Consider the following 18,692-nt stretch of genomic DNA (forward strand, 5'->3'; position numbering starts at 1 on the left):
ATATTTAATTTGCATTTAAACACCGTTTACAGTTATTCCCACAATGCTTTGTGTTTTCAGATATCATGCGTGGTAGCTTCCTACAAGACCCAGCGTACACCGATATAATTATTTATGTTATCTTGTAACGTAGCTTGTCGTCTGTTTCCAATTACATTTCGATTCATTACATATTCATATTTTTATTTATTGTTTGTCACCGCTTGGTGAAGTAATTAACAAAAAAATACCTAATTGTACAATATTAATAGTCGTTCCGGCGTAGTAGGGATGTCTTGGTGTGAACAACAAATATCAGCCGCTCGGCCAGTCTTTCCCTATCAGTCGCCTTTATTTGTCAATAAAATGTCGTAATGTCGTCCTGCCTGGCATTTTAACAACAATCAGTCTATATTAACAATCGTAAATGTTGTTTTCGCTTGCCTTAACCCATTTTGGTGGTAAAATGAAACATTCGTTTACTCCTGATGACCTTGGTTGTCAATTGTAGCTTGACGGTAACCGCCTCATTTCAGTCCTAATTGTGTTATTTCTTTGGTGAAAATGGAAGATGAAGCCTATACTGATATTTATGGCAACCCGATATCTCTGGACTGTCAAAAGCACTGCAGCTTTTGCTGGGAGTTTACTGTCAGCTCGCCCAAAATGTCCATCGGCAAGGTGATGGGATACACTTGCGCCGTTTGGCTAGCTGCCTATGCCGTGTTCTTCATCACAGCAGTAAGTAATAAAGTAACATTTAACTATTATCATCACAAAATCGTCTCCAGAAATTGCCTCGCTTATCATTAGTAGAATCCCTGAACTCATATTTCCTTTCTCTTGTGGAGCGTTATACTGTACTCTCACTCTCTTGGTGCAAGGAACTATGTTGAAGTGGGCGAAGGAGTTTCCTATCCTCAAACTACCGTCTTATCGAAAATGATGGCCTGCTATCCATGTTGTAGGATCTATTGGAAATGTTATACCTTTTTTGGGGGAGATGACAATTCTTATGGGTTTTTGTCGCCGCATAAGAGCTCGGTATTCACGGGGAGCGGTGTAATATAACTGAAGTGTCAGTCCCATTACATTGGTCTCGCTCAATACAGTACCAATATCTGTGTGAAAATTAGGATAAATGCACGCACCATCTCCCCTCTACATGTAGAACACAGCTGTGCTGACTGGCGCCATCCTGCTCACCCTGTTGGGAATGATGCTCCATATTCACTTGGTGAAGGTGGACCACGAGTCGGTGCTCGTTATCGGCTCTTTGGGCATCCAGGTATCCTCCAGCTATGCGTCGGGACGGGAAACGAGCACCTTCATTGAGATGAGCCAAGTCAAGGATGTGGTCATCAACGAAGCCATTTATATGGTGATTAAAAACATAGACAATAGATTTTGTCACATTTTGTGCTTCATGCAACACAAAGCTGAAGTGTCTGTTTTATTACAGCATCAAATCATCTATTACCTTTGCATACTGCTGAAGGACCCCTCAGCTCCTGATGATGTGTCAAGCGTGGTGCCATTGTTTCAGGTAAGAATTGATCAGTTTCTAATCATTAACACTGATCATATTTAATTTGGATTTTGTTTGTTTTGTTTTCCAGAGCTCAAGGCCAAGGCTGAACTGCTTGGTTGAAGTCTACAAAAGCTGTCAGGAGATTCTGTCAAACTGCTGACACCTCACACATACGCCGGTCGAGCCTTCTTTATTATATATACTATATTATTTACTAATTTAATCGTAAAAGGGGCATTTTTGCTATTTTCCATCCATCCATCCATTTTCTCATCCGCTTTATCCTCACAAGAGTCGCGGCGCGTGCTGGAGCCTATCCCAGCTGTCCTCAGCCAGCCAATATCAGGGCCTATATATTTCCTCCCTGATTATTAAGTGCATAAATTCACTCACACAGCATTATGTGCCAGCTTTGACATTTTAGCATCAAGATCTGTAAATCAACTTGTAAGTCAACATTTGTTGACTTAACTTGGCCTGAATTGTTTTGCGTCCATTCCTGCAGTAGGGGGCAGGATTGCACAACACACACTTACTTGAATCCCTTGAATGAGTTCTAACACTGGGATGTCATTCATGTAGGAAATATAAAACATTAAAGCTCTATATTTTGTAAATATAAGGAGCAATATTTAGCTTTTGCATCCATTAATATGAATACAATTTTATGAGAATTTTAGACCATATTTATCACCGTCATGTTCTGTTCTTGTGTATCTCCAGCAGGTTACAGAGGAGGGCTTCTCCTCCGGGTACACACTTAATGTTCATGTAATCAAGCCGACTATTTAAGAAGTTCTCTGTCTTAATATTTCTGTTGGAAAATTCGCCTTGTCACAGCTCTGCTTTCAAGAGCCGAATTATTCTAGACGTCTCATCATATTCTCCGTTTTCTGATTCTGCCAAGTTGTCTTCGCTTACCTTTGCAAGTTTTTTGTTGTTGTTAGTCACGGGTTTTGTATTGTACATTTTGTTGTCCTTTGTCGGCCTTGCGACCTGTTTTTTTTTTCTGTCATAAATATTTTTGTTCATTCTTTCCGAGCACACGTTTCTGGAGTCCAATTCTATTTGGTACGGAAGTTTCCAGAAATCTGATAACCACAATGTGCACATTAAACAATGAGGCATCTTGTCCGTCTGAAGTTTGTTATTTTTTTGGTTTCCATACCTCCATCGTCTTCTCGCCCCTACCACCTGGAGCCCCTTGGGTCGGACCCCCAGTTTTAACCTCGCACGCCCAAAGCTGACAAAACAAGCGACAGGGTGTGACTTTTAATGGCAAAAGATTCTTCAGCCTCATCAAGAGCGGCCTCTGACATTGTTATGGTGCACCCCTTGGAGGTGCGAAACAGCCGGGAACCAGCGGGCCTCAGGCTCCCATTTAAAGGCGGCAACCCGAAGCGTAAATAATAGCTCATGTCAAGTATTTCTCTAGGCGGAGGTGTAAACTGCTACTTGTACTTTCTACTTGACAATACTTTTCTTGACGTGATTTGTTTTGAAATCGCAATTCCCGCCTCAACCGAGTCCTGAACCTGGACCACGATCGGCCAGCACTCCCCGGACGTGTGAAATTTCAGCGCGAGAAGCGTGTTGTTCAGTGGGTGAGGGGTGCTTTGGCTCCCCGCTGAGTCGGGTGGTGGCACCTCGAACACCTGTAGGGGCCCCAAATTACAAATAACATCCAGCTGGCCCCTACAAAGCGGTCACAGATGACAGTGTTTAAACACTGAGCAAGAATCCCTGAAGGTAAAAAGTGTTTATTTACGAATAATACTGTTTTTCATTCTCAGGCAATTTGTGTCCTAAAGGCTCTACCGTATGTGCTTTTCATTCTTTCTTCACCATGTAAATGTATACAGACACACTGTTGACACAACACAATCCCTTCGGATGGTGTTAAGTGTCATCGGGATTGTTGCCAGAGGAAGAGTGGAGTCGTGGCTTTTGTCTGAATGTGTCCGCTCTTTAACGGTCCGTGCAGGCAGGTGGAACTCGGTGACAGTTTGGATTTGAATTCGAAAGCGGTCCAATGTGGAGTGAGTTTTTGGCCTAGTCGTACGTACACACACACACACACACGATTTCCGCCGGGTGGCATGGAAGAACCGGTCCTGACACGAGACTGCTGGCTTTGTGGGAAGTCACCTGCTGACTGATGGACAGGAAGTAGTAGTTCCACCTTTGCGTATAAAGATGGGATGTGTCATTCCATGTGTACGGTGTTGAGTGACACTCACAGGCCACTTTATTAAGTCTGCATAAGCTCCAATACAACTTCTGCCTTGTTGGGAGTGGTTGACTTACCTGCGCAGTGCCACCTGCGAGACGTGACGGAAGCGAGACGCCTCCCGTCAGACCAGCTGGCAGCAGATAAGATGACAGGAGACTAACCGGTTCTGCTCGTCATCGGTGAAGAAAGAGGGGGTTGGGGGGGGCAGTAGAGCCCTTACAACAACAAACATTGGACAAAATACAATTGTTCATAAGTTATATGAAGATATAGCACTTCACATTATGTTTGTTGTGTTCAATGATCCTCAAGCTTTTTCTTTCCTTGACCTTTTAGGAAGCCGATGACGTCTTACCTGAACGTCGTCACGTGCCAGATGACTCACGCTATGCGTGTTCTCGACACTGTAATCAGATAATGATGAGGAAAAGCAATTTCCTGTTTGTGCAGCACCATTAAGGCAAGTGCCTATGCAATGTCAATTAACAGAACTCTGATTCATTTATTTAAAAAAAAGAAGAAACTCAAGAGCAATCGATTGACTTGATTTTGCAATGAAGGCCACATTCTAACATCACTCAGTCATGTACAAGTACACCACGTCTTCTTCACTGGGGAATGCTGGGCAGTGTTTAGTGTTAAATAACATGCATTAAGTTTCATGACTATAAAGTGTTCCTTTTATTTGTTGAACAAACCACAACCATCTCACCTTGAGCATAAGCGGTAATCAGGTTTATACAAATACTGCACAGTTCTGAGCAACTTCAGTACTGACTTTGGTATTGGTACTACTTTCCTAAGGTAAATAGTGTACTATTTGCATCTCTTATGAAAGGGTTGCTTGTTCTTTACATATTACAACATTTTGACAAGGCCGTTAAAGGATAGTTTATTCATATTTTCATTGTGAATAAGCCCATAAATTAAGCATACCAGTCTCAACTGTAGGTACACCTGCTTTGGATATACAATACAAAAGGAGTATCAAGGAATAGCATAGCAATTCATGGCAGAGTTTTTGAGTACTTAAAAAAAAATGTATCCCAAAAATGGCTAAAAAATTGACAATGAGCCCGACTGATAAATTACGGTACATCAGAACAATCCCTGAATGCCTTGTCAGCATCTTCTAGTTCCTCTCAACAATTTTTTAAAAAGTTGCCAAAATACCCAACAATAATCATTCTATCCTGTGCTGCTCTTCAAAAAAGGTAAAAAAACCAAAAACATAACTGAACATAGGTTATCTTTGTGGTTGTAGCTGGCTGGGCCTCTTATTGAGAGCTGTTGTTGACATAATGTTACTACCTAAAAGGGATAAAATATTAAAAATGGCTCACAGGTAAATGCAATAAAACCTAAAAGCTACGACATGACATCATCCAAGTCGTCATCCTTGAATGGTATCGATAACCCTACCCCCTCCTCCAAACATGAACACACTCATGCGAGAGTGACACAAACTGGCTGAACAAGATGATTTATTGTGTTCTGAGTAAAGCGGACAGCGCAGCAACAGTCGCACTCGATGTGAGAGCAAGTCCAGACACACCTTATTTACACAAGAGCTCCAAAGCCATCACACGGCATCGGCTGATTATGTTGACCGGAATGCTCCTGATGTTGCTAAAACATTCACATTGATAGTCTCCGTTGGACCATGTCAATGTATCATCATTAACAGTATCGCGATACTTGTAATATCATATCATATCACTATTCCCATCGACACTTTCAGGAACATTGTGTGATTCCCCTCTCCCACCCTCACCTGCTGATGCCACCACTGTGAGAACACCTCATCCCCTTAATTCCCACACGTAGACACACCTCAATCAACCTTTTGGCATCCGGGAAAAAAAGCCCCAAAACTCAACTGTCACAAATCCCCGCTGAATCATGAGTATCATCAGAATAATTTTTATCGATCAAGTATGGTAGAAATGCACAAGGAATTTTTGTCCTGGTAGTTGGAGTCACTCTTGTACCCCCCACAGACCAAAATAAAAAAAATAAAAAATGAAAAAAAATACAGAACATGAACACAAATATACAAAGTACAGTGAGTCATTAGCAATATGGTGATACACTACAGCAATACTGTACTGATGGGGCTGTTGATTCCTATGGCACCACTTGCTGGTCTGGAGTGCCTCAAGGTTCCATTCTTGGTCTTTTTAATATTATTATATCTTTTTCTTGGAGAAATCCTCTGAAAACACGGCATCTCTTTTTATTTTTATGCAGATGAAGCATAAATTGAAATGCCATTCAAGTGACAAAATGCATACTTTGCAATACCACTTAGAGAGTGTCGAGATGAAATAAAGGTGTTTATTTTTGAGTGATAAAAAGACAGAGGGCATCGTGACTCAAATGTCAAGAAGAGAAAATTAATTCCTCTAATAAATGTTAAGTAGAAATTATGTTGCCTCCGGACGCTGTCAGTCAAGGACATATTTCAGTGACTCAACACCGAAACTGACAGTTTGCTTGCAAAAATGATGCCAACAACAACAGATTATCCTAATTTTTTTTGCTTTGTCTTGTGAGCCAAAATTTGCCGCTTGAGTGAAGTAGGTGGAAAAAAACCCAGAGCAATTAAGGCACTCTACCGAGGTCTGCAGTCAATATTACAGTTTAAGTCTTTTTATTCAACAGGCAAAGACACAAACATGAAATGAGAACACTTGCAAGGAGCTGCTGTGGGCCACAACTCACGACTAGCTGCTCATATGCTGACTAACTGGCCAACCTGACTCTTGTTGACGCTACTCACTTTTTTGTTGTTGCTATTAAAACGACTTAACCCAAATTTTTTAACGGCTTCTTCGGTCATGGAACGAAATATTTTCTCGGACACAGATCAGCTACAGTATTAAACCTTTCAGGTGGTGGGATTTGTGTTTCGCGGCGATAACAATGGCCAATTTTGAAAGGCATTAAGAACCACAGAGCCAGGCAGACCTGTCGGTGCACCTGCTGATTACCAGGCCTGCCCGCTTGCAAAGCATTTCACTCAAGTGAAACTGGCTGACTGCCAGAGGACGACTGAGTGAATGACTCCTGATGCAAAAACCTGGAAAAGCCTGGGAAAAGAACCAGCTCCCGGTGTGACAAACAGATGACTAACCCATGAGAAGGAGAGTTGATCTCGGTCTCTGAGAACCAAAAACTGGTCCAACAACAACAAGGCCCTCTCGCTTGTTTGAACACATCATTCAAAGTTGAGAATTTTCCCCTTTTGATGTTTGGCAAGAGCATCTGTGCTTTGAACAGAAGACCATAAAAATGACTTAAGCCCCATAAATAATAATAAGTCCATTTGTGAAGAGGAGTCTGACAGCTAGTCTTGACCCTCCGAGGTTCAGCACACTGCTGACCCGCACGTCAACCCTGCACGCCCCTCACTGTGCACGGCTTATCGTGAGCATTATTCACACTTTAAAGTGCCCTCTACACGAAAAATGTTCCATGTCGAGAACAGTTCTTGTCAAGTCCTCGATGGAGATGAAGCAACACAAGCAAAACTAGCCAGGGTGTGCATGTCTTGATTCTCATTTCGGGACCTGTCCGGTAGCAGTCATTCAAAGCTGCCTCGTAACCGCGTGATGGATGCTTGACTCTAATGACAAACAGACCGCTGACGTATTGCTGTGTCGTCCCCCCCCCCCCACCCCCCCGTTCGACCTGTTCACAGCAAATGTGCAGCAGATCACAAAAGAGAGAATGTTTGAAAACGTGTTGCTGAGTGGACGTCACAACCGAAATCCGCAGCCTTCATGTGGTTTCCAGGAAATGGAATCGGCGCACAGTGTATTTAAATTTCCTGTAAAGTGACTTCTGAGGTTTGCTCTCTGAATACATTCAACATATTTGAAGACCGTTAATTTTTTTTTTTTGGGGGGGGGGGCCTTGGCGAGAACAGCACCGCATAACGCACTTTTAAAGTGCTCCAGGGCTTTATGTAATTGCACACCTAAAGTTGTACTGCAATTACCGCTACTGGTCACTTAAAAAAGGTACAACGATAATCTGTGATGTGCGGTGAGCTAGCTAGCTATGCCCGCAACCTGAAAATGCGTCTTCGCTTTGGATAGTCTGCTGGCGTGGCCACTTTAGAGTGCCTCGTTGTTGGACGTGAGTGAGCGGAGTTCATTTCGAGAAGACGGAAGCTCAAAACCAAGCCCTGTTTGAAAAAAAAATTAAAAAACAACGAATGTCGTCGCTTCACAACAATTTAACCATCAGTTTGTGGGGATTTTCAAAAGTAATAATCACATGGTTCAAGTTAATTACGTCATTCCCTCATGACAACAGTACTACGATCTGGCACACCGAGATAATTTTCACGTGCCTGCTCTATAACTATAACTGGAATGCATTTTTTTTTTTAAATTTGTGGGCAAACGCTCCAATGTTGTTACGCTACTAACTTTTCTCGTCGCATCTTTCCAGCCTCGTGGGCCGGGCATCCGCACAAACACACACACACATACCGCCCTGCGTGTGGATTATCATCAATCACCCTGGCTCGTGGATCCTTCTCAAGCTCATCTCGAGACTTTTCCAAGTGACACAATCAGGAACAAAAAGCCATCCCAGCATGGCGCGGTCACGCATTAGAAAGGCTCGTCCCCCTCACCAGGGCCCGACTGGAGGCCTGAGGTTAATTATCACACGCTTGGGGGTGGGAGACGGTGCAGGAAAGGTGACTATTGTAGCCTATGGACATTATCCCAACTCCCCCGTGGAGAGGAGAAATTGCTGCCTCAGTTCCTGTGGTCCTCCTCCCCCAAAAAGAAAAAAAAAGTCTTCTCTGGTTGTAAAGCAGCTTCTCTTATTAGCTGTCCGTGAATTGTCCCGTCTAAAAATATACATAACACAGGGGCTGTAATTTGCACTTCATTTATTTGCGTCACATCGCTCTGACATGTAAATAAAAAGACACATGGGTTAGAGGAGAGTGCGACACAATAGCACTTAAGTGATACAAAAGAAGGAAAAAAAACATTTACATTGAAAATCCACAGTTGTTTGAACAAACAGAATTTATTCAGGCCACTTCCACAAGAAGCATAATAAACATCCAGTTCTAATCAAGAATATCAACATGTCATGTTATGATTAGACTGGAGTGCAAAATATCACTCATTTGTTTTACATTCGGGGCAGGTAATCACCGTGTGATTGTTCATTGATGTTTGTTTGTTTTTTGTTTTAGGGAAACCACACTTCCAAAATGTCTGCCGACAAAGGTTGAGTTTGAAAACCGCGATCGAATGAATCTCGACTGACAGTCATCGAGAGGGCTGAAGGTCAACGCCGACTGCTCTCCTGTAACCTGTTTCCTGCTCTTATAGCTGAGTCAAAGCGATGCGGTACGTGCGATCCTTTTCGCAACATTACAAAAGGTCAGCGTCACATAATTAAGGCACGAAAACCAGTCCGGGCAGCGGCCTTTTAGCACTCAGGTAAGAATGTGGCACCTCGCTTTTTTGCACCACAACTCGACGTGGAGGTTAACGCGTTTAAAACAAAAACAACAAAAGAGCAGCGCTTACTGACGCCTGTGTGCTGAAACTGGGCTTCCCACCCTCTCTGTTTCACCACACACACACACAAACACACAAACGATCATGCAAATTGAGGTCATTTGCATGTTGTCCTTGCTCAACAAAATAGCCGAACAGTTTGGATGTTTACATTGTGTGAGAGGAAATCATATGAAGGATTTATATTTGTTGAAATTATGACTGACTTCTTGGTTAGTGATAAGAGTACGGCACACTCCAATATGGATACAAAGTCGTTGTTAAATCTCATGAAATTGGGTTTAAAAGTGTTTTGCATACATCTATGGTACATATATCGACTAGAGTGATAGCTTAACGATCGCGTTAGCATAGGTTAGTGATGTGCCCCGACTTCTGTACAAATTCAGGTTACCTCACCGCCATGGCAACAGAATTGTTGTAAACCGAAGACCCCCCCCCCCAACCCCCCTGGATTGCGTATATCCATCCGCCTGACTCCAGATTGAGGTAAAATACATGTCTGCCAACACGTCCATCGCATACCGATGAAAAGTCGTTTGATGTCGCTCTTGTATGCTCTTGGCCCTCGCAAGCCGTCGTAAACTTGCACTTGCAAAGCAACTCACTTAGCACTGCAGTGTTTTTCCACTCTGTCTTCCACTGATGTACGACTTTTCTACACACGAGTCGTACAACGTGGGCATGCTAATAGGACAGCTACATGTTATAAGTGAGGCAAAACTCTACAATACTTGACATCTGTGTGCTACTAGTTCTAGTAGTGAAGCACAAGATGCAAACATGTTGAGCGTACTAGCACATGGATCTGGATATCGAGGATACTGAATAAATGCTCAAAAAGCTTTCCGTCCAATTTGCAGCTCGATAACTTATTTACACATTTTCCAATGTAACAGGTACACCAGAAGAACCATTGGTAGGGTATTGGTTCGTGTACCTACGTATTCCGAGCCAAATAGACGTAAACAAGACACAGTCCTTTGTCGGTGGGGCTCCACTAAACCTTCTCCCGATGCCATATCCTGAATGTCACTTGCACCGACAAACGCTGCACATAAGGTCAGAACTCATGTCCACAGTCCCGGCCGACTCAGACGAAGCAGAAGAACTTCTTCCAGCTGCACCTGGAGAAGGCCTTGGCGCGCCTGTCCGACGACCGCCTTTTCTTGGCCTGCCGTGCCTTGTTCTTGATGGCGGCGAAGATGGCGGCGTCAAACGCCTCCTTCAGGTTCTTTTGCGTGAGCGACGAGCACTCCACGTAATCCTCCGCTCGGATCTTCTCCGCCATCCCTCGTGCCCGTGCGCTGGCCACGGGCTTGACGCTGGCGCGGTCCAGGCCAATGAGCACGTTGACGTCCAACAGGAGGTCCGACTGCGTGCCCACCAGGACAATGGGCGAGGTGGGGTTGGAGGAACGGATCTCGGGCACCCACTTCTTGGTGATGTTGTGGAAGGAAGTGGGGTTGACCATGCTGAAGCACAGCAGGAAGACGTCCGTGTGCGAGTAGGACAGCGATCGGAACTCATCAAACTCCTCCTGAAAAGGCCCAGAGAACGTGAGTCAATGGAATTGGACCGCAAAAGATGACTGACAGCAGGGATTCATAAACTTACTGTAAAAAGCCACAAAAACTGCTTCAAACAAAACAAAAAAAAATGCGACAGACAGTTCTTTGTTGTCACATAAAGGCAAAATTGATAGCATGCAAAGAGTGACGTGAGAGTACAAGATTGTCGTGGTAGATACACTCCCATGGAGGGAAACTGGTACAAGGTTGAATGAATATGACAACAAGGCATCATATTGGCTCCCGGTATTTATGTAGAGCACTACTAATTATCATAATAATGTGAATATTGACTATCTGTGAATCCCTAACGGAAGTTAAGTACAATTTTGAGTCTGACAAAGAATGTAGATCAACAATAATAGTAATAATAAATAATAACAAGCTCAAAAGATTTACCTGTCCTGCAGTGTCCACCAGCTGAACTCTGACTGGAGATCCATCCACTTGGACCTGACCTGTTGGAAACCAGTAAATACGTTTATTTATTTCTATACATTACTTATATGTGGAGATTCTTACATTTTAAATGTATTTATTTTTTATATTTACAGATCAAAATGTTTTTAAAAAATATTGCACTTGCATTTACCACCCCCCCCCCCCCCCCCCCACACACACACATCGGAAGTGCATCAGCCGGTAGCTTTTACCTGTGCTTCTATCTATTCTTAAAATCAATTTCGCACACGGAAAAAAAGACAATGACTTAAAATGGTTGTTGACACTAGTTCATATCTTATTGTAGTTGAATGAATAAATCATTTACCGGAAAAGACGTCAAAACCGGTCTGCTTGTAGTCCACCGGGTATCCATTGGAAGTGTAGCTGACTATCATGCTGGTCTTGCCCACGGCGCCGTCGCCCACCAGCATGCAACTGATGACCCCCGGCTCCAGCTCGTCCTCCCGGGTCAGTCCGCAACCGGAGGGGACACGGGATTCGTGGTAAAAGTACTCCATGTGAGGTGGCATGTCGGGTCGTAAACTCTTTGCTTCTCACCGTCCGGTCGCGACTCTCACCATCGGGTGTTGTCTTTACTGTCTTCTGTGGTATGACTCGACAAGGAATGGGCGTTTTTTATATATTCAGATAATTTCACACTTCTGGAGTTTTTAATTTGAATAACCACGCCCTGAAACTTGTTAGGTGATTGTTGATCGTACAGCGACACCCACTGTCGGTAAGGAGCACTACCTCAATTATGTTTTTCATATTCCTGATTATATGACACACGTTGACAACACTTATGACGTTTGTTTTTTCATGTGTAGTTTATAAAACTTTATGCTTTGACAGGTTGTCATTTTCATAACCACGCCCACTGAGAGAAAAGCGGAAGTTAGAATTGATTCTCCCTCAACACACATTTTTTTCTGATTATAGTTTCATAGTTGAAGAGTATTAAAGTATAGTTCTGAAATAAGTGCAGGCAGTCTGTAATTTAAATATTTAACAAAATTTGCATAATCACGCCCACTGCGAGAAAGCCTGAAACTAAGTCGGTCATTGTTACGACAGCGACCCCCAATGTCGGAATGAGGATTTGCACGAATCAACGACGACGATCACATGAGGACTGTCACCTGACTTGCTCCCTATTTACGCCCTTTTAGTTCGCTTCGGTACAAACCATTAGATGGCTTTTGAATGTTTAGTTATCGGATATTGATATTTAAACGTCTATAACCTGCAAATGAAACGAGGAAGTACGTCGTACGAGTTCTTTTCCGGGAGCAACCTGCTAGCTAACTATACAGGTACTCCTCATTCATACCACGGTTTGAACCGAACCACTTTCTATGGTGAATGTAATTTCAAAATATCTTAGGAACGTCTAAAATAAACCAATGTTATGATTGAAAATGGGCGAACGAGTCACGAGAAGCCTGTTTACGAGAGCCAACTGCTAGCTAAGGAGAAGGCTAGCTGCACGGCCATGTCGCTTTAGTCGTCTAGCTTCTTCCTTCGCTGATTCTAAATAAAATTCCACTTAATTATGGCTTCAATATTGGACGAGTACGAGGATTCGCAAAACAGCAGGCAAAACGCGCAGCAGCATGGCCGCCTGGCAGGCGCCAACATCGGGATAACACACTCAGGTAAGATGAGGAAGCAACCAGGAGTGATTTGATGATTGTGATATAATACTCTGTAATAAATCCAGTTTTCTCGTAAGGCTTCGTCAATGTGCGACTCGAAGAGGAAAAGCCTATTTTCAACAAGCAGAGGATCGATTTTACACCGCCAGAGAGGATAAATCACCTGGCAGTCTGCAACAATCAACTATGCATGAGTCTGGGGAAGGACACCCTGCTGAGGCAAATAACAATCATAAAAAGCTACTCTAAATGCACGCTAGTGCAGTCCTCTTTGATTGGATTAGTTGAGGAGTCAGTGACAAGATGTGATTAGTCCAGTCATAGATTTTTATTGGGGCCTTTCAAGAGTTCTTGAGAGATGAAAGACACTGATTGGAATGTTTTCTATGCAGGATTGATTTGGCTAAACCTGATCACCCCAATCAGATTGATCTTGGAAGGAAAGATGACTGCAAAGTGCACAAACTTTTCCTGGACCCGACAGGTAAGACAATACTGTGCCGATCTTCCACAAAATGGTGTACAGTACATTTACTTTTCCATGGTATACATTTTCATGAAATGTAAGTTAATGTGCTTGTGTTATCTTCCGACACCAGACGCAGATCTACACAAGACATAAAACATTACTTTTTTTCGAGAATCTCGTTCTGTGACTTTGTAAAAGTACAACTATTATCGCAACTGGGTCTCTTGTTTACCTTTAGAAACATACTGTGACGATGGGGGATGGAAAAGGCCAACCTCAACAACATCCTTGTCTTCTCCCACATGTTTCTCTTTTCTTTTTTTATTTAGGCTCCCACTTGGTGATCAGCTTGAGCACCAGTGAGTGTCTGTACCTGAACAGGAATACGCAAAAGGTTCGCAGTCTGTCTCGCTGGCGGGGCCACCTCGTGGAGAGCATTGGCTGGAACAAGCTGCTAGGCAATGAGACCAGCACGGGGCCAATCTTGGTGGGCACTGGCCAAGGCGTCATCTTCGAGGCCGAGATCTCTGCCACCGAGGGGAGCCTCTTTAACACCAACCCGGACCAGTACTTCAGACAAGTATGTCTTCATGACTGCGTTTGGGCTACAAGGATTTGTACAAGTACAAGGAGGTTATGTTCCAGACCCAATATAGAGGGACCACATAAAAAATACTTTTGGTATAATACTACCCGTCCCACATTCTTTGAACACACTTTTTAAGTATTTGTTAGTGTCTGTTCTCACTCTCTTCCTTGCGTAGTTCTCCAAAATAAGAAGTGGTGAAGCTTGTTTGCTTCAAGCTGGTTCTATGTCACTTCAAGTTGAAGTGCTACTGTATGACAGTGAAAATAAAAGTTCCCCTGGATTCATTTTGATTTGGCTATTATGGAGGGAAAAGTAAAAAAAAAAACAGAAAACAACCAGTTATGGTCAGAAATAGTTGGTGACCTTTCTAGCAGTCGGAGGAAGCAACCTGTCACCTTTATTTATTTGTTTGTGTATAGCGGGGCTTGACTGTAATGTTATTCCAGGTCCACTCCCTGGAGGAAGACGGGAGTCCGGCGCCTGTGTGCTGCCTGGAGGTGGAGCGCGGCCTGGAGAACAAGTATTTCATCATTGCCACCACCCGCAAGCGCCTCTTCCAGTTTGCGGGCAAGGTGGCTGAGGGTACGGAGCAGCAGGGCTTCAGCTCCATCTTCACCCAGAACCAGGACCTGTTGCCTAGCTTTCAGGAGTTCCCGGCCAACATGGGCTACAGCGAAATCACCTTCTACACCTCCAAGCTTCGCACTTCCCCCAAGGCCTTTGCCTGGATGATGGGCAACGGGGTGCTCTACGGGCAGCTGGATTACGTTCGGCCTGACTCGCTGCTGAGTGACGTGCAGGTAATTGTTGAGCATTTTCTATGGGATTATGTTTGAACTTCTGAATCTGAATCATCGACGACTACTGCTCTCATGCTGTGTTCATTAGGTGTGGGAGTACACGACCGACATCGACCTGTCCCTCAACAAGCCCATCTCCATTGTGCTGACCCAGTTCCACTTCCTGCTGTTGCTGCACGACCGGGTCAAGGCGATCTGCACGCTGAACGGCCAGGTGGTTCATGAGGACGTGTTCCCGGACAAGTTCGGCCCTCTCAAGAGAATGATCAAGGACCCGTCGGGCGGCCTGGTGTGGATCTACACGGAGCGAGCCGTGTTCCGCTACCACATCCAGCGCGAGTCCCGCGACGTGTGGCAGATGTACATGAGCATGAACAAATTCGACCTGGCCAAGGAGTACTGCCGCGAGCGGCCCGAATGCATGGACATGGTCCTTGCCAAGGAGGCCGAGCACTGCTTCCAGAACAAGCGCTACCTGGAGAGTGCCAAGTGCTACGCCCTGACGCAGAACTACTTTGAGGAGATTGCGCTCAAGTTTATTGAGGCCAAGCAGGAGGAGGCCCTTAAGGAGTTCTTGATAAAGAAGCTGACCAATCTGAAGCCGAACGAGAGGACGCAGATCACCTTGCTCGTCACCTGGCTGGCCGAGCTCTACTTGAACCGGCTGGGCCAGCTGGAGGACGACGACGGCAAGGCGGGCATCCTCTTCCGGGAGACCCGCGACGAGTTCCGCCACTTCCTGAACACCTCCAAGCACCGCGAGTGCCTGTTCAACAACCGCGGCACCATCTACGACCTGCTGGCCAGCCACGGCAACGTGGATGACATGGTGTACTTCTCGGTGGTCATGCAGGACTACGAGAGGGTGGTGTCGCACTACTGCCAGCATGATGACTACTGTGCCGCTCTGGACGTACTTGCCAAGCATTGCGACGAGAAGCTCTTCTACAAGTTCTCCCCGGTGCTCATGCAGCACATCCCCGAGAGGGTGGTGGACGCCTGGATCCAAATGGGCAAGCGGCTGGACCCCAAGCAGCTCATCCCGGCGCTGATGAACTACAGCCACAAGGGAAGTATCCAGCAGATCAACGAGACGGTGCGCTACATGGAGTTCTGCGTGCACGAGCTGCACGTGACAGAGGAGGCCATCCACAACTACCTGCTGTCGCTCTACGCCAAGTACAAGCCCGACTCGCTGCTGCGCTACTTGGAGGAGGCGGGCACGTACGCCTCGGAGATCCACTACGACCTGAAGTACGCGCTCAGGCTGTGCGCCGAACATGGCTACCTGCGCGCCTGCGTGCTGGTGTACAGGATTATGGAGCTGTACGAGGAGGCGGTGGATCTCGCTTTGCAAGTAAGTTGAATCGGCACTTGTGAATGCACCAAATTACGAATACGGAGCTATTGCTTGGTCGATAACGCGTCGTCCGCAGGTGGATGTGGATTTGGCTAAGAGCTGCGCGGACCTGCCCGACGATGATGAAGAGCTGCGGAAGAAGCTGTGGCTAAAGATCGCCCGCCATGTGGTGCAGGAGGAGAAGGATGTGAAAAAGGCCATGAACTGCTTGTCCAGCTGTGACCTGCTCAAGATTGAGGACATCCTGCCTTTCTTTCCCGACTTTGTCACCATTGACCACTTTAAGGTTGGTAAAGGAGGTTGTTCTGCTCTACCAGTTGAAGGTACAGTGTTGCATTATTTAAAAGCCATCGTTTTGGGGGGATTTTCACGAGGGCCCAACTGGTAGCGAAGCAAAAGTTTGAGAAACAAGCACGGTCTATTGGGAGTGTATTCAACTCACTGAACAAGAGCAGTCATGTAAAATGTGTGCCTTGGCGCAATAAGGGTTGGGAAACCACTCGAAAACATGATGTTACCTCTTGGTCTGTTTGTGGCTTTCAGGAGGCCATCTGCAGCTCCCTGGAGGAGTACAACAAGCACATCGAGGAGCTGAAGCAGGAAATGGAGGAGGCCACTGAGAGTGCCAAACGCATCCGAGAGGACATCCAGGAAATGCGCAACAAGTACGGCGTGGTGGACTCCCAGGACAAGTGTTCAGCTTGTGACTTTCCATTGCTCAACAGGCCTTTTTATTTGTTCCTGTGTGGACACATGTTCCACTCTGACTGCCTCCTGCAGGTATAACCATGCAACATATGACCGTCAAAGTATCTCGGACATATACGGGTGATAACATTTAGACATTTTCCACCCTCCAGGAAGTGACACCTCACCTGTCTGCCTACAAGTTGAGTCGTTTGGACGAGCTGCAAAAGAAACTCTCAGCCTCCACGCAGGCGTCCAAGTCGCGACACCGGCCTACGGCTAATGAGGAGGGTGACGCGACTAGCCTCGGGAAGGGAGGCGCCAGTCGCGAGCAGATGAAATCCGACCTGGACGACATGGTGGCTTCCGAATGCGTGTACTGCGGCGAACTGATGATTAGGTCTGTGGACAAACCCTTCATTGATCCGAAGAAGTTCGAGGAGGATAAATCCAGCTGGCTGTGAACAAACTGGACTTGTGCTGGATGTAGTAGATTGAGACGTTTGTCCGGTTGCATGTGCCTGATCCATGACCACTTCTGAGTATAGTGTCAGCTTTTAATGTTTAAGGCGGATTTGGAATATTTTTACACTTCTGAATTACATAAGATCATGTAAACTAGTTCCCAACACATCTCAATGAAAAGTTTCAAGTTTAGGATTAGATATGCTTCAACCGTCCACCCATTTTCCAATCCACTTATCCTCACAAGGGTCACGGGTGTGCTGGAGCTTATGCCAGCTGTCCTCAGGTAGTTGGCGGGGTACACCCTGAACTGGTTGCCAGCCAGTCGCAGTAAATAGGCATCATGCAGTGTTTATTGCTATGTTCTGTAACCTGCTTGTTCTGACATAGCTTGCACTTATATGTCCAATGGTGAATATTTCCTGCTCAGTCTGTCTTAACCAAACCATGGAAAATAAATAAAACATATTAATATAATGCTTTGTCACCTTGATCCTGCTCTGGCCAACTTTGTTTTTATAAACTACTATTTTAAATGTTATTAATAAATGAATATGCACAATAAATAATAAAATAACATTCAAGTCAAGTCAAGTACGACTTTATTGTCAAATGCGCTGTATGTGCATTCATTTCATACAAATCATGATATATTGAGGGAAAAACTAACAATTCAGTGATGAATGGATTTATGTAACATTACAAAAATAACCGATGTATAACACAGTTAGGTTTGTACTTCATCCATACTGTCAAGGTAAAAACTAAATTATGAGATTAAATGATGTACTGGATTTAATTATATGTATTACCATACAATAAAAAAAATCCATGCTTGCAGAAAAGTTGTAAGGGCAAACTTATAACAATTACAAAACAATAGGAAAAACATGTTTGACTACAGTTATTAAATACGCGTCTTATTTCACGTTTATGACATCAATTTGTTTTATAATTACGTAACAGTCCTTTGTACTTGGTCATACCATATATGGAATTTCCTCATGATGACGTACGACGTAGCTCGGTAACCGTCGCAGAGGGCAGACACTACTAATCAACATCAGAAAGTCTCATATCTGCCGCGGTATATTCAATTCACCGTCTCGACACGCCATAAAGTCACCCATTAACACTTTCAGACTTATTTTTACGTGTCGTGTGATTTAAATGTCAACGTCTCGCCGTCGGACACGCCGAAAAGCGCGAGGCAGTTGCTCGGCGCTCGATTTCAAAGCCTGCTCCTTGCTTTTGCCTCCATGGCGTCGTGTCTCTGTGCTCTCTCAGTAACAGAAAGTGGCCGCCTCTCCGCCGCTGCAGACTCAAAGCTCAGACTCGCTCGGCGCCT

The 18,692-nt window shown here is 44.7% G+C and overlaps 3 protein-coding genes across 3 annotated transcripts; 2 read left to right on the top strand and 1 right to left on the bottom strand.

Moving 5' to 3' along the window:
• The first annotated feature begins 303 nt into the window (after nucleotides 1–303).
• Nucleotides 304–2,648, top strand: LOC147185580 (phosphatidylinositol N-acetylglucosaminyltransferase subunit H-like). The gene is made up of 4 exons (XM_086104219.1): nucleotides 304–720; nucleotides 1,151–1,360; nucleotides 1,442–1,525; nucleotides 1,599–2,648. The coding sequence occupies exons 1-4, from the start codon at nucleotides 544–546 to the stop codon at nucleotides 1,668–1,670; spliced, it is 543 nt and encodes a 180-aa protein (XP_085960345.1). The 5' UTR covers nucleotides 304–543; the 3' UTR covers nucleotides 1,671–2,648.
• Nucleotides 2,649–8,640: 5,992 nt separating this feature from the next.
• LOC147185581 (rho-related GTP-binding protein RhoV-like) lies at nucleotides 8,641–11,918 on the bottom strand. Its single transcript, XM_086104227.1, has 3 exons — nucleotides 11,642–11,918; nucleotides 11,272–11,330; nucleotides 8,641–10,841 (listed from the first exon to the last, which is right to left on the bottom strand). Exons 1-3 carry the CDS (start codon nucleotides 11,844–11,846, stop codon nucleotides 10,395–10,397), a joined length of 711 nt encoding a protein of 236 aa, XP_085960353.1. The 5' UTR covers nucleotides 11,847–11,918; the 3' UTR covers nucleotides 8,641–10,394.
• LOC147185582 (vacuolar protein sorting-associated protein 18 homolog) lies at nucleotides 11,903–17,821 on the top strand. The gene is made up of 9 exons (XM_086104226.1): nucleotides 11,903–12,974; nucleotides 13,052–13,193; nucleotides 13,367–13,458; nucleotides 13,773–14,023; nucleotides 14,479–14,832; nucleotides 14,921–16,189; nucleotides 16,269–16,478; nucleotides 16,736–16,972; nucleotides 17,053–17,821. Exons 1-9 carry the CDS (start codon nucleotides 12,872–12,874, stop codon nucleotides 17,341–17,343), a joined length of 2,949 nt encoding a protein of 982 aa, XP_085960352.1. The 5' UTR covers nucleotides 11,903–12,871; the 3' UTR covers nucleotides 17,344–17,821.
• The last annotated feature ends 871 nt before the right edge of the window (nucleotides 17,822–18,692 follow it).

Source organism: Hippocampus guttulatus, chromosome 23, assembly GCF_054856545.1.
Source record: "Hippocampus guttulatus isolate MCC_2025c chromosome 23, RoL_Hgut_1.0, whole genome shotgun sequence".
NCBI lineage: Eukaryota > Metazoa > Chordata > Actinopteri > Syngnathiformes > Syngnathidae > Hippocampus > Hippocampus guttulatus.